At 36.5% G+C, this 13,667-nt stretch overlaps 1 protein-coding gene and 1 long non-coding RNA gene across 2 annotated transcripts; both read right to left on the bottom strand.

Moving 5' to 3' along the window:
- Nucleotides 1–495: 495 nt before the first annotated feature.
- On the bottom strand, nt 496–8,705 carry LOC121298216. Its single transcript, XR_005947266.1, has 4 exons — nt 8,214–8,705; nt 4,460–4,528; nt 840–3,992; nt 496–583 (listed from the first exon to the last, which is right to left on the bottom strand). It is a non-coding gene; the product is annotated as an uncharacterized LOC121298216 (long non-coding RNA).
- Nucleotides 8,706–10,740: 2,035 nt separating this feature from the next.
- LOC121298381 (tripartite motif-containing protein 54-like) lies at nt 10,741–13,263 on the bottom strand. The gene is made up of 4 exons (XM_041225490.1): nt 13,090–13,263; nt 12,526–12,684; nt 11,746–11,916; nt 10,741–11,418 (listed from the first exon to the last, which is right to left on the bottom strand). Exons 1-4 carry the CDS (start codon nt 13,261–13,263, stop codon nt 10,741–10,743), a joined length of 1,182 nt encoding a protein of 393 aa, XP_041081424.1.
- Nucleotides 13,264–13,667: the final 404 nt, after the last annotated feature.

Genomic DNA, 13,667 nt, shown 5'->3' with positions numbered 1-13,667 from the left:
ATTTTCTTCTTAATGCAAGGGTGGTAAAACGTGACTGACGAGTATCTGGGTAACAGATATCCGAGTACTGACTGTAATGTCTTGTTGTAAATGTTACTTCACTTGTGCTCTGCTGTTTTCAAGTTGGACAGGTTGGAAGATTTGAATTGCTATTTGACGGATGGAATTCTGATAGCCACCTTGAAGCATATGGAAGTGGCACGATTCTTACTGCCCAAGGAAAAGAACTGAAGTTGTATTCCATTGAGGGTAGATTGCAAGCTTCTAGGATCACAAGGAACAAAGCACTGCCATGTGTGATATGACCACCATTGTCTTTTAAGCGATTGCAGTCGTTTCAATAATTCTGTTTATTTGATGTTAATCTTTTTACTTTTTTTGTGTTGTGTGCTGTTTTAAAGGACTCGTTCAGTGTTGTTACTGCATCCGATGACCTATCCCTCAGGGTGTTAACTTGGAAAAAGGCACAAAACAAAGACCTGTCTCTCGAAAGTCGTTACCATTTGCTGGGAGGATCCCACATGTTTTCTAGGTATTCCCACACTGTTCTGGATTTTTCATTTAGTTGATGTTGAAACCCATCCTTTGTATTTTGGCAAAAAAAAAAAAAAATGTGACTGCAAATGCTGCTTTTTATACACAAATCTATCATTTTTAATCACTGACAATACAATTAAATTCATTAAAAAAAAATCACTGCAGTAATTTTGCTACTTGCAGTAAAACCCCATTAGTTTAAACTCCAATAGCCACTTTAAAGCATTTATAAATTCTTAAGTACTAAATCAGAAAGCAACTATATTTTTTGCATAATTACCTTCTAGGTCTTTTACACTCACCTGTCATTTTTTTGTTAATCATTCTTTTTTTTTTGTTCACAGGGGATTTACACATGGCTTGTGACTACGCAAGCATAGTGGCCTCTGTAGCAGCCAACGATGGAAAAGATGTCTTGAAAGCCTGTTCCTTCAATGCATAAGACTTTCTGAAAAACCAGTCAACCAAATGAACCGTTAAAGATGTAGGTTAAGAGCTTAGAGGATTTTATAAAGGTGTTAAGAAAGGTTTGAATACCACCGCAGATGGATTCCTTGTTTTGTAATGGAAGAGGCTTCCTTTGTATAAAAGTAGATGTATTATAATACATTTTCAGCAAGCCATTATCCTAGGATACCCCATATTGCTATCAGCTATATAGCTGTATACTGTTATACTAGGCAGACAACTTCCCACTGCATTTTTAACACTCCTCTATAGCAGACCATACTTACTACAGTAGGTATGTACAGCAATTCCTTGTTTGTTTATTTGTCTGCAGCCAGTGTACTCAGCTTCTCGTCAACCACAGATAATATGAGTAAAACATTTGAGAATGAATTGTTATTTGTTTTCATTTCTTAATTGTGTTTGTTTTTTGGGGGTATATCCTACATGCCTACAATACCTACCGAACACTAAAAACCAAAATCTGTTACATTTTTAAGAGTGGCCCATTTTAATACATAACAAACTTCATTTACAATTAATGGCAGCTGACACATTTGTCTACAGAAAACCTTCCAGTCAGTACAGTTTAAACTGATTTTTTATTTTTAAAAATCATACAAAGAAACTTCAAAACAAACAAAACATACCTGTCATACTGCACCTTTGTTTCAATGTGTGAAAAACACCAACTTTTGAAAGCACCACCCCCAACATAAGAATGTTTAAACAAGTCATACGGTAAAAACACATGCCCATCCTTTAGTTCAGAACATCCTGAAAGGCTATTCATAACAACAGACGGAAAAGGCTCAGTCTCGAGGTGTTAGGAATGGGTTCGTCAGGAAGCTTGCATAACAGCATGCAATATACTGTGGTGCAAGCAATACAACAAATCAATTTAATAACAACAGAATTCCCAAAAGAGGTTAATTGTAAAACCATGTGCGGCCACCTGCACACCTTTATGCAGGTAAACCCTTCAGACCTCTCCAACTCTCCTAATCCTTTAACACCTTCTCAACATACCCCTCTTGTAACATGAATGTCGCTTTTTTCCATGTTAACCTTTCTTCTTGTCTTACAACGCTCGTTAAAATAACTTGTGCAACTGCCAATTCTTTGTTCCGAAATAATACAGGAAACCAGCCATAACGTGTGTGCATATATATAAATTCCGATCAATTTAAATATTGTGGACATACCTGGATATTCTGTTGCAATCATGAAACCCTAAGAAAGGCAGCAGTTTGTATAGTTACCTCCTCTGGGGCAAAATCCCTGCCCTACAACTATGCAACCTGCTACCTCTACCCAGGAGCCCCTGTTTCACTTCAATTTCTCCAAAGAAGCAGACTGTCAGACTGCTTTAACCGATCCAGAAAAAAAAGAAAACTTCAGTGTTCAGGTAATTCATTGTATGATACAATTTATATGCACGTACACTACTCATGAAATAAAATTAACAACAGCAGGGCTCGAAATATACTTTCTGTATTTTGGGGGTGGGGCCCGGCTGGCCAAGCATATATTTAAAAATCTTTAATAAATTAACTTAAACACTAATGAAACCTTTAGTATATATTGTAATATTGCAAATTAAAGACCCCCCAGCCCCGTGCCAGCAAATCAATAATACTGCACCTACAAACGGGGGGACTTATGAGGGTGTCCCGTTAGCACCCATGTATTTCAAACCTTGAACAAAATGAACACTTTAGTTATATGCACATCTTGTTTTCTTAATGAACCGTTCCAACGATGATGACATTGATGACAGTGCTGCATTTCTGCTCCTCAGGGAAGGCAATAGATTGTATAGTTATCTTCTAAACAGGGTAAAATCACTACCCTACAACTATACAATTTACTACCTCACTCTGACAAAGCATGATTGACAACAGATGATTACACTTTGCAGAGAAGATATTCTATAGCATTAAAGGTTTACAGTTTGAGCTCATTATTATAGACAAACACAGTGCACCTAAATCCATCATTCGTACCTCACTTGTGTCCAAACGGTAACATAGTATAAAATAATAAGTATAAAAAATGTCCCTTGTCCAGCTGTATAAGTTTTAATCTTTATTTAAAATCTCTTCAGAATGCTAATAAAAAGAATAATGTAGAGACTAATTTAAGAGGGGTACCGATGATTCAGACGACGTCACATTTTCTGCCACTTTAGGAAAGACAGTAGATTGTATAGTTATCTCCCAGTGTGGGTGTGACCCTAAAACTATACAACCTACTACCTCATCCCACAGTGCAAGCAAATTCTTCGTACCTGTTTCATGAAAAGTAAGACATGAACACTGTACTTCACTGTCAACTCCAAAAATAACTTAAAAACAAATACGGTAGCCAAGTGCTTCAAAGTACTAGCTTAAAATCTTTATACAGCTATAGAAAAGTAAATGGTGTCGGCTTCTCTCTGCTTCTGTGTCTAGGTGTTGTCTGGAATTACATCTGTAACTCTGGCTAGACAGGAGTTGATAAAAAAAAAATACAACTTTGTGAACTGTAATTTTGAACGAGGTGCAGAATGCATGTTAACCACATCATCGCCTAACTGAGATGCATCTTCGCATTCAGTAACTGCTTTTAAGAACAGGAAACTGCACGGCCTAGGAATACATAATGTGTTTTGAGAGTAAAAAAAAAGAAGCAATTAAGCATTCTCAGCACTAAATGGCTAGACTTCTATTTTGGAGGGAGTTGGTAGGATGGGAACCAAGATAAATTTGCCTTTCAATACACAGTAGATCTTGGCCGAAACTTTTTCTTGTGGTCCGGCGTGCTTTTTTTTTGTTCACACAAAAATAAATGTGCGGTGCTATAGCGCGGCGCTGGGTGCCTCACTGCAGAAAGCAGCCATGTTTTTATTGTGTGCCGGCTTTGACTGTTAACTGACTTTTCTATTAAGCATGAATGCCATTCACTTTAGATGCCCTACTTCCCATAAGTAACTGTCTTCATTTGCCAGTGAAAAGAGAGTGAAGAACCTAGGAACAATGGAAATCAGAATTAAAACGTGCATTTCTACAAAGCAATTTTCTCCCAACGCCATTCAATTGGCAAATGCTCAAGTAGCCGTAACCCCTTACGATATTTGCAGTACAGAATTTGAACAAATACTAATATGTAGTGGAATTGTTTCCTAATTTCTATCTTTTTGAGGAAGTAAAGAAAAAAGAAACTGGGTAGTAATTCGTCAAATGATTGTGACCCACTTTTTACTGTTCTTTTGCATTCCGGTTAACAAAAAGCTCAGTGCAATAAGTCATCTTGATCAGATACAAATATAGAATTAACACACTATTAAATTATATATATATATATATATATATATATATATATATATATATATATATATATATATATATATATATATATACACACACACACACACACACACACATACATTTTGTATTTTATTTATAGCTTTTTAAATTTTATTTAATTTTTGTACCCTTGAAGGTGAAATACTTGCCACACAGACGTGCAAGAATTCAGAATCCACTTCTTGGCACCATCCCCTCTGCAGAAAAACAAAAAGAAGCCATGAGCATTTCGCGAAAGACCAGTCAATCATAAACAAAAATAAACAGTAAAAACCTTTAAAAGCATTTGGTCCATATATAACCGATACAGCACCTCTCAAATGCGTCTCGTAGACAGCTCGCTTTAGTTTCTGAGACAATAAATAAGTCTTTGAACAAAGCCTCAATGAAAAGACAAGCTGTACTTCTGATGCATGCTAATGCCCTGAATACTAGCCTCGTACTCAGCTGCATTAATATTCAAAAGCAAAGATGACGTTCCTTCATACATCGTAATCACAAACCTTCAGTAGCATAATGTTTACGTTTTAAAAAAGCAAAAAGAAAACACCACAAGCGCCGTAACCTGCCATATTCTTTTACACCAACATATGAACAATGATTTGAGATTCTGCCAGGGCTTGGCGTAAGTCCCAGCTATGCGTTCGTGAACCCACAGTGCCCATCGTTAGAATCTAATCAAAAGCATTTTTTTTGTTGTGATTTTTAAGTATCCCAGTGCACAGATGGGTGTTAGCAGTTGGTCCAAACTACCCCCTAACAGATAAACACAGAATATACTGGCACAGGGACATAAATCAGTAGCCGTTATGATATATTGGCACAAGGCCTTCACTAGATTAGCTCAATAAAGGATCTCGCAAAGGCCCATGGCAAAGTAAAACCATTCAAAGGCAAAAACAGCAGCATTTTTTTTTCTTTTTTGGGAGATTTCAGCTTGCTTCTGATCACCCGTATACAAGTACTTACCAAGTAAACACGGGAAGCCCTGGGATGGCGACATACAGCTCAGCCTGTTAATAAGACCTGCTGATGCATTCCCGATTCATTGACTCTGATTACGTCAGAGGATGAGCCATGTAATCACATTGTCATAAACCTGTCCCTGCTAACAACGAAACCTATGTGTTTTCACTTAAAAGCTGACAAATCCATTGAAATGTATATATTATCAAAGATTAGGCCTTAAAAATATATAACATTACACACGTATGTTTTAATAAAGCCGCAAATCAACTCAGGACACTACAGTTATATATATATATGTGTGTGTGTGTGTGTGTGTGTGTGTGTGTGTGTGTGTGTGTGTGTGATTTCTTCATTTATTTTGCAGGTCAGTCTGTTTTCCCTGTACACTAAAGCTAATACGGCTTTGTAATTGCTGTAACATGTCATTCTTGTCTCTTTTAAACATCACATGCATATGTTAAAAAGCATTACATAGCAAAACAAATGTAATATAGGTCTGACAATTTATTCGCTACAATAATGCTACAAGTCACCAAATGAATAACTTGAGAGGTATCAAATAACACTCGACTTCTCAGCTAAAAAAATACATCACTAATGTACTAAGTTTATAAAATAAAGCAAAGATTGATCGTATATATCTGATCGATCGTATATATATATAAAATTTATTTATTTGTATTTTTTAAACGTGGCATTACCAGACAAAAAACTGCTAACCATGAAGTCCTTTAAGTCACCAAATGTAGCACAGCCTCCGCTACTGGCTCAGATTCAGTTTTATAGCAGTGTCCCAATTCCTTGGCAGCCCAATACAAAAGAGACTTCCATTACATGCGGTTTTAGGCACCTCTACTGATCTGGAATCCATGTAAAGACTGCAGAATGCAGGCCAGGGAAAATTAGGAGGCGTTTTAAGTACATGAATAGCAAGCCAAAAGAAATGAACTAGAGCAGTGCGCTTGCATGTCAACAGGCCGACTGCGTAATCCGACGCTGCAAGTCTGAAGGGTTGCAGTTGGCTGGAAGTTGCCAGTGTAACATCTCGCCATTTTCTCATAGCCAATTACAAATCTGTGCAGTGCTTCCCTTCCTTACGGTTCTATTCTGGAAAGGGAATCCTTGAGCCAAGAGCTCACCTCTGGCATCGATAGTTTCTTCGTCAGACTTCAGTAGGTTTGTTTTAATGTTTTAGAATGATGTAAGCTTTCTAAATGGTGATGCCTGATTTGGCCTCTTACAGTATGTGTTTTATCCTATAGCAACAATCTGTCACAGCCTAGTTATGCTTCCATGGAGAGCCAGGGGCAGTAAATTTCTTTTAATCCTAGGTTACAAGCCATATGCAAGTCAATGCAAACATAATGAATGCATATTGTAATATTAACCCACAATGTAATAATTTATCCCAAAACAATGTATTAACCACCCTAATGCAAAATGGGAACAAAGCACTAGTTTTACACCAGCAGTTTCACAATTGCATTACATTTTGCTTTGCTTGGTAACATAATGGGGTTTGGGTATTTCACTTCAGTTAGCATTAGCACTACATTGTGTGGTAAGGTTTATAACATTGAATTATATATATATATATAAATTATTTTAAGCAGTTATGTACCTTTAAGCCATTCCAGTTTACTGAAGTACATTTATGAGGGCTCCATATTGACCACGTCCAACCCTGTAACTTAGAACCTGTTAATAATAATGAACAACTTTTCTCCCAATGTTTAATAAATCGATTGTGTGAAACATTTGATTTACATAGTTCATTTACTGTTAACATATGGTATCTGGGTTATACTGGCTGTGTTAGGTTTTATTGGCTGCATTAGATCTACTTCATATTAATGATGCAAGTTCTGTATTTCAAAAGCCATTAGCTATATCATCACTCAACACATTTGGCATGCAAACATCTAAATACAGTGCAACTGACGTTATTACTATCACTTTCAATGCACGAATACGTTAAGCTATATCTGAGTCCTAACAGCAGTGGACTCTATTGGGGGTAATCTTTCATGTACCAGAGGTACCGCTGCACCCCTTAAGAATTAAGGATGAGGCACACCTCCTTCCCCTCCCCCTCTAAATCCCTTTCCCGCAAGGCCAAGGTCTCCGACTCAGCCTAGTTTGACAGTGGAAGTGACGGCGCCTGGCCAGATTGACAATACGTTACACCAATCCTGAGTACAGACTGACCTCCCGCAACCAATGCGTGAGGAGAAGGGTCGGGATATCCAGCCTTTTTTATTAGGTTGAGAGGAACGGTAGAGTGCAGTAAATGTGACTTGAGTGAAAAAAATAAAATCGTGCGATAGTCCGTGATATACACGGGGCCACAATTAAACGTTGTTTAATAAGGTATACAACTAACAAAACACCTGTATAAAACCTAGTAAACGGAAACGAAACCATATTCAATCATCAATATAACTAGTCCCCCCCCCCCCCCCCCAAGAACGTTGTTTTTTGTGGAAATAAAATTAACTGTTTATAGCTAAAAGTAAATAAATCACATATATAAGAGCTAAAAACGCCCATTTGAAACGCCAACTAGTTACTCTTTTACTTTATGGTATCCTCCGCCAATCACATTAATTGATGGCATGCAGCGAAGCTGGCGCTATGACCGCATACTTTAATATCCTTCCATAAATAAAAGGTCGCCATCATCGAAAATAATACTTATCTGACCTAAATAGCAGACATTAAATTGAATCAATTCACTGTGTATATAACAAAAACACTATTTCTCTGAACTGAGTACTGTATGTGGTCCAGATAATTGTGAAATGTGTACGCCAAGGAATTTTTTTTTAATTTTTTATTTTTTTCTAACTGTTCAGTACAGTCTTTACTTTAAGTACATGAATAATGAAGAATATTGACAGAAAATTGTCCTACCGTCCTGAATTTATTTTCAATCCAGTGGGACTGGGTACGGTAACAGCAGCTCACTGCAAACCTCACGCGTTGATCCATCTTCCCTCCCCCTGCGTTTCTGTTAAACACAATTACCCAATTCTCTCCAAACTGCACACATTATTCTGTGCACAAGCCACTCACGAACACTAACTTCTCCTACAAACTTTCCTTCTTTACTTTCTCCTTGCACACCCCTCTCCCCCGTTCTGAAAAAAATGGCGGTTTTCAAAGACATGGCTGCGATTTACTGTCGATTATTCCCTTTTTTTTATTAAACTGTAAAATGACCAAAGGAAAACCCCGTGTTTATCATACCGCGCAGCCTCGTCTGCGGCTGCGTATTTTCAATCCACCTCAAAACTAAAACTGCATCCTCTGCCTGTGTGGCATTACATATTTGGCGAGTAAATATATATATATTTTTCTACATTTTTTCAGTCTCCCCTCCTGGGTGCCCCCTCACTTACCTGCTTCTGCTCTCTCTCTGTACTGTACAGTACAGTAACCCGGAGATGGAAGTGCCCGGATGAAGCTGCTCATTTCTCATTATTCTCCTTCTAGTTGGCTGTGCAGTATCCTCAGTCTCACAACTGTACATGTGCTTGGAGTGTTGCAAGCATTCAGTCCAGCGCAGGCACATACACACACACGCCTACAAAATCCAAATGCTCTGCTGTTCTCCAGCGAAATATTTTTAAACTGTTTTAAAATAAGACTATGCTGATAACCCACAAAAACTCATTTTGTAATCATGTTCTGATCAAAGGTATAATATTTATGCAAGCAGAATGCGAACTTATGTTTATGGGCGTACAGTATTACTGTATAATCATCAATATAATATTTTTTATAAGGTTACAGCACTGTTTTGATTTGTATGTGGGCTTACTCTAAGTATTAAAGACACACACAGCAGCCATTACACTGCCTCCTAGAACAGAACAAGCATATATATTTTAAAAAAGGTAATAAATTAGTGATAGGATGACTCAATATTGGCGCAGCAACTATACACATGTGGGTGCTTTAGCCATTAGCCCTGTAATGAAATAAACAAGCTGATTTGTAGCTGCTTTCCAATGCAGTAGTTGGATTGTGGTAGGATTTGTACTCTGGAACCAGGTTACAATGTAAGAACAAAAGAAAAGTTAATATGGGTAGCTTTATAAAATACTGCTTACACAATGACTGATGGAAACAGACGCTTTCTCAAGGAGATCAGAAACACTGAATATGACAAGAAATATGTGTGAACCCAGGAGAAATGTAACTGGGCTGGTAGCAACAGTAGATTAAATGGAAGAGGGCTGGTCACAGTTAATTCCTATTAGCAGGGAATGGCACTGGACACGATGACACACAGTGCCAGTTTTACCACTCACATTATATATATATGATATATATATATATATATATATATATTCAGTATATATCTTAGTTCTTTTCACATATATATAAGTATACTATAATTCCTCGGATAAATTTTTTTTTTTTATTTAAGTCAGATTCATAGACAGGTCAAGAAAAGTGTTTTTGAACCACTTTCATCCTGATATTCAAAATGAGCTAAATGTCCCTTTCTTTATTTAATGAGTTCATCCTGTATATGGCTGATTAAAAATGACCTGATCAGATCACACATCTGGTGACTACGATTGTAAACACTTCTTTATATAGTTGTAGACTGATCCCAATGAGCAGTGCTGAGGAACTGTTTAGTTATAGTGCGTTTGTCATGACATGATATGACATTTTTGGTTTTCTTTTAAATCTCTATTCCAAACCACTTTTCTATTGTTTGGATGAATAGCAAACTATATTTTCATTTTAAAAAATGGAATACTCATTTTGCAATGGAACTATTTGTAATTTAACAGTGTACTTCAAAATAATATGTGCATAATTGAACAGAAAAGTATTGTGAATCAGGCTTCTGTGTAAGTTCCTTATGTATACACTAGATGGTGCTGTTTCACACGGGAACTTCAAACTGTTTATTTACAGCTGACACTATACTAAATTAGTTTTGTGTATGCTGTTTATAGTTAACCACTAACCTGCACATTCCCAAAACAACCACTGCCAATTAAAACCTGGTTTCCCTGGGGAGCAACCAAACAATCCCTCTAACTTTTAAAAACACCATTAAAATAAAAACATTTAGCTAAATGTTTGTATTCTTGACTTATTTAAAATACATTTTCAGTTGATCAAATACCATGTTTGATATACATGAAGCTGTCAGACTTCTGTTTATTTAACGTCAATTAAGACCATGAATAGCAAACATTATTTCATGCATACTACAGTCTTTAAATAACTCACAATGACAATCCACTGGAACTTTTTTTTGTTTTTTTTAAATGCTAGTATTTAACTTTAACCCTTTGAAAACAGATTATCTGACAAGTATAAGGCTCTAAAGAGCAGTAAGATCAAAATGAAGTTTATTGACTGTTTTACTAGTAAGCTTAGTAAAGTAAAACATTGTACAATTGAAGTGACCTCAAGATCCCACAGGATTTAAAAATAGTTTTTTTTCTATTGTAATAACTTTAACATCTTCTGGGGAGTAACTATCTTCAGATGAACTGCCGGTCGAGTAAGGTGACGGACATTCCCAGCTCAAACTATTGTGAGCATCACTGGACTTCAGTGTTAAACTTGACATAATTTTGCGTATTATCTGATCCAAGCCATCGTAAGATGATGTATCTGCATTCGAACAGCCTGAACTCCATGCTGCATACTCATCACCAACTTTCATAAGAAGATCGTCTGCTTTTGATATGGCCACCTGTTTAATATCTATGCCCTTAATTAGCTCTTCAATATACTTCCCTACTGAAATGTTATCCCTCTGGGGTGCAGGCAGTGGACGGCCATCTTTTAACAGCTTTGCCACTTCAATCTTCAGCTGCTTGTCCTCTTTGAGAAACTGTATGGGATTGATGTGTTCCTCCAGAAGGGATTTCATTTTCATGTAGATTTGTCGGGATCCCTGTAATTCTTCCAGAGCGGATTGCAGTTCATTGCATTTCTCAGCGCTTTCCTTATCCACTTTCATCTTTAATGATGATACTTTGAATCTTAATTCCATCAACAAGCTCTCCCCGACTGCACTGATCACTGCTTTTGTTTCTTCAGCAGTTGAAAGAAGCTCATCCTGCAACTTTTCCAGTCCCTGTAAAAGAGAGTCTGTGTGAGAATTTTACAGAAAGATTAGTTTTAAAATCAGTTTTGATTTAAACTTTGGAGACCTGCCTTCTCTATTGGAGACTATTCATGAGATCAGAGATTTACTGCAGAGATCAGTGGTTGTATGTCGACAAGGAAAAGCTTAATAACAGCTCACTAGGAACAAAACCAATTCCAAACAATAAAAGATGAATCTGTTGGTAGTTCATTTGTGTGGGTGTCACTACCTACACATCTCTATCAGGATTATAAGCTAAACCTAATAGTATTGCACTACATCAGCACCCTCTAAAAGGGCATCATATCTGTGTACCTGGCAGACTCTTGTTGCAGTTTCAGATTTCAAAACTATTTTTGTGATCTCTTCTATAAAACTGTTTTTCCTTCCCTGATAAACTTCAGACAGTCTGGCCACTTCATGTGTGTTGTGGTCCCCAAACAATTTGCAGATACTGCATATCGGAATATCATCATCCAGACACATCTGTGAAACAAGACACAAATCAGGAGGTTTATCTTGAATGTCTTAATGTCTACAGAACACACACATAGCATGAATGCAGAAAATACATTTTAAAATGTTCTCAGATGAGCATCTTCGAATGAAAGGGGATAATAATCCAGATGGGGATATAGAGGGAATGCCCTCCACAGATGACACATATGTATCTATAGAATGCAATACCAATAAGTGGAATAAAGTAATACAGTGTTATGTTTGCTTGTTAACCTTCATACTAATAATACTGACATCCAACTGGCTGAGTTATTACAATGTTGTAACCCACCATTATACAGTATGTGTGTTATAACACACATTATTTTATTATTTTATGGACCAGTTGGTAAGTGCAAATTACAATAAAGCTATTCATAACATTACAATAATGTGTTTTTGGTACAATAGTATCTTTGATTTTTACTAAAACAACCACTGACCACAAATATGTATTTTCTAATTTCAACCTTTATAAGAATTAATAAAAATAATAATAATAATAAAAATTATTTGCATCAGCATCACATTCTGAACATGATTCTTACTTTGTTGATGGAATCATCAAAGACATGGTTATAAAAGTCAAATACATACCAGGTTCAACACTTCCTCATGTATCCTGCATGTTTGGGAATTCACACTGTGTTCTCTCTCATGGATCTTTGCCATCTCTTCTTTAACTTTCTCTAGTACATTTTCAATAAAGATATTTCTTTTTAATCCAGTTATTCCTCTTCCCCGCAAACAGATAACCTAAAATAAACACAAAAAATGTCCTGAGGCTTTTAAGCTGTAGAGCTTTTATACTTCTATGCAATCTATAGGAACTACAGGCACACATAACAATAAGTAAATAGACAAACTTAATGTTTTAACTACATGGCTGTTAAAATGAATTGTTATTTTTTAGATGCGGTACATTAACATGTCAAACTAATGGTTCTCTGTGATTAATTAAGGGTTTACTCTTAATAACTGTCCAATGTGTTGTGGCTAGAATGCAGTAGTTGTAGTAGATAAACACAATAGTAGATAAACACATTAAAACTACTGACATAATCTTTGCCTTGCATTATTTATTGATAAGTTTGCATTTACGGTCTACTTCGCCTTTTTTCTCAGAAATGTATACAGTAATATCAAACCTGTATCTCTTACCTTCCTGCACATGGGGCAGCAGAATTTCCCATTGACATGAGTGCAGTTTTGGGAGATAAGAGTCTCATGAATGCACTGCCTGCAATAGTTGTGGGAGCAGGGTAGTTCCAGCACTGGCGGGGTGAACAGCTCCAAACACACAGGGCAGGAAAGCTCTTTACAGAGACCCTCCATTTCCAAAGCCTTTCACCACAAGTTCACAACTGACTTGAAAAAATAATTTGGTACATTCTAGAAGCCTGTTCCAGAATTCTAGAACCTACTTGTTGACTGTGTAACTCACATAGCAATAATGTGTTTGTTATTTAGAGTTATCCTAGCAACTACTGCATTACGAATACATTATGCAAAACAATTTGGGTTGTTTTTGCAATATGTTTCATACATTGTCATATAATTGTGATATTCACTATAGGCGGAAGTCAGATACTTTGGTCTAATTCATTTTGGAATTTGGAAAATATAATTCTGTCAGTAAATAGTGTGGATATGGGATTGAGATAAAGTACAGCATAAACAAAACAAATGGCTTTTTGTTATTACATTTAAGTGTGTTTCAAATAGCTAGAAAAACACTT

Source organism: Polyodon spathula, chromosome 23 (assembly GCF_017654505.1).
Source record: "Polyodon spathula isolate WHYD16114869_AA chromosome 23, ASM1765450v1, whole genome shotgun sequence".
Taxonomy (NCBI): domain Eukaryota; kingdom Metazoa; phylum Chordata; class Actinopteri; order Acipenseriformes; family Polyodontidae; genus Polyodon; species Polyodon spathula.
Note: the sequence above shows the minus strand (reverse complement) of the source record. Positions and strands in the feature narration are given on the sequence as shown.

Bases quoted from the DNA above. Each gene is read 5' to 3' on its own strand.
- LOC121298381 (XM_041225490.1), bottom strand. From the start codon at position 13,263: ATGGAGGGTCTCTGTAAAGAGCTTTCCTGCCCTGTGTGTTTGGAGCTG. The intron at 12,685-13,089 runs GTAAGAGATACA...TGTTTATTTTAG, and splicing joins GCTGCCCCATGTGCAGGAAG to GTTATCTGTTTGCGGGGAAG. The intron at 11,917-12,525 runs GTATGTATTTGA...CTTGTTTCACAG, and splicing joins ATGAGGAAGTGTTGAACCTG to ATGTGTCTGGATGATGATAT.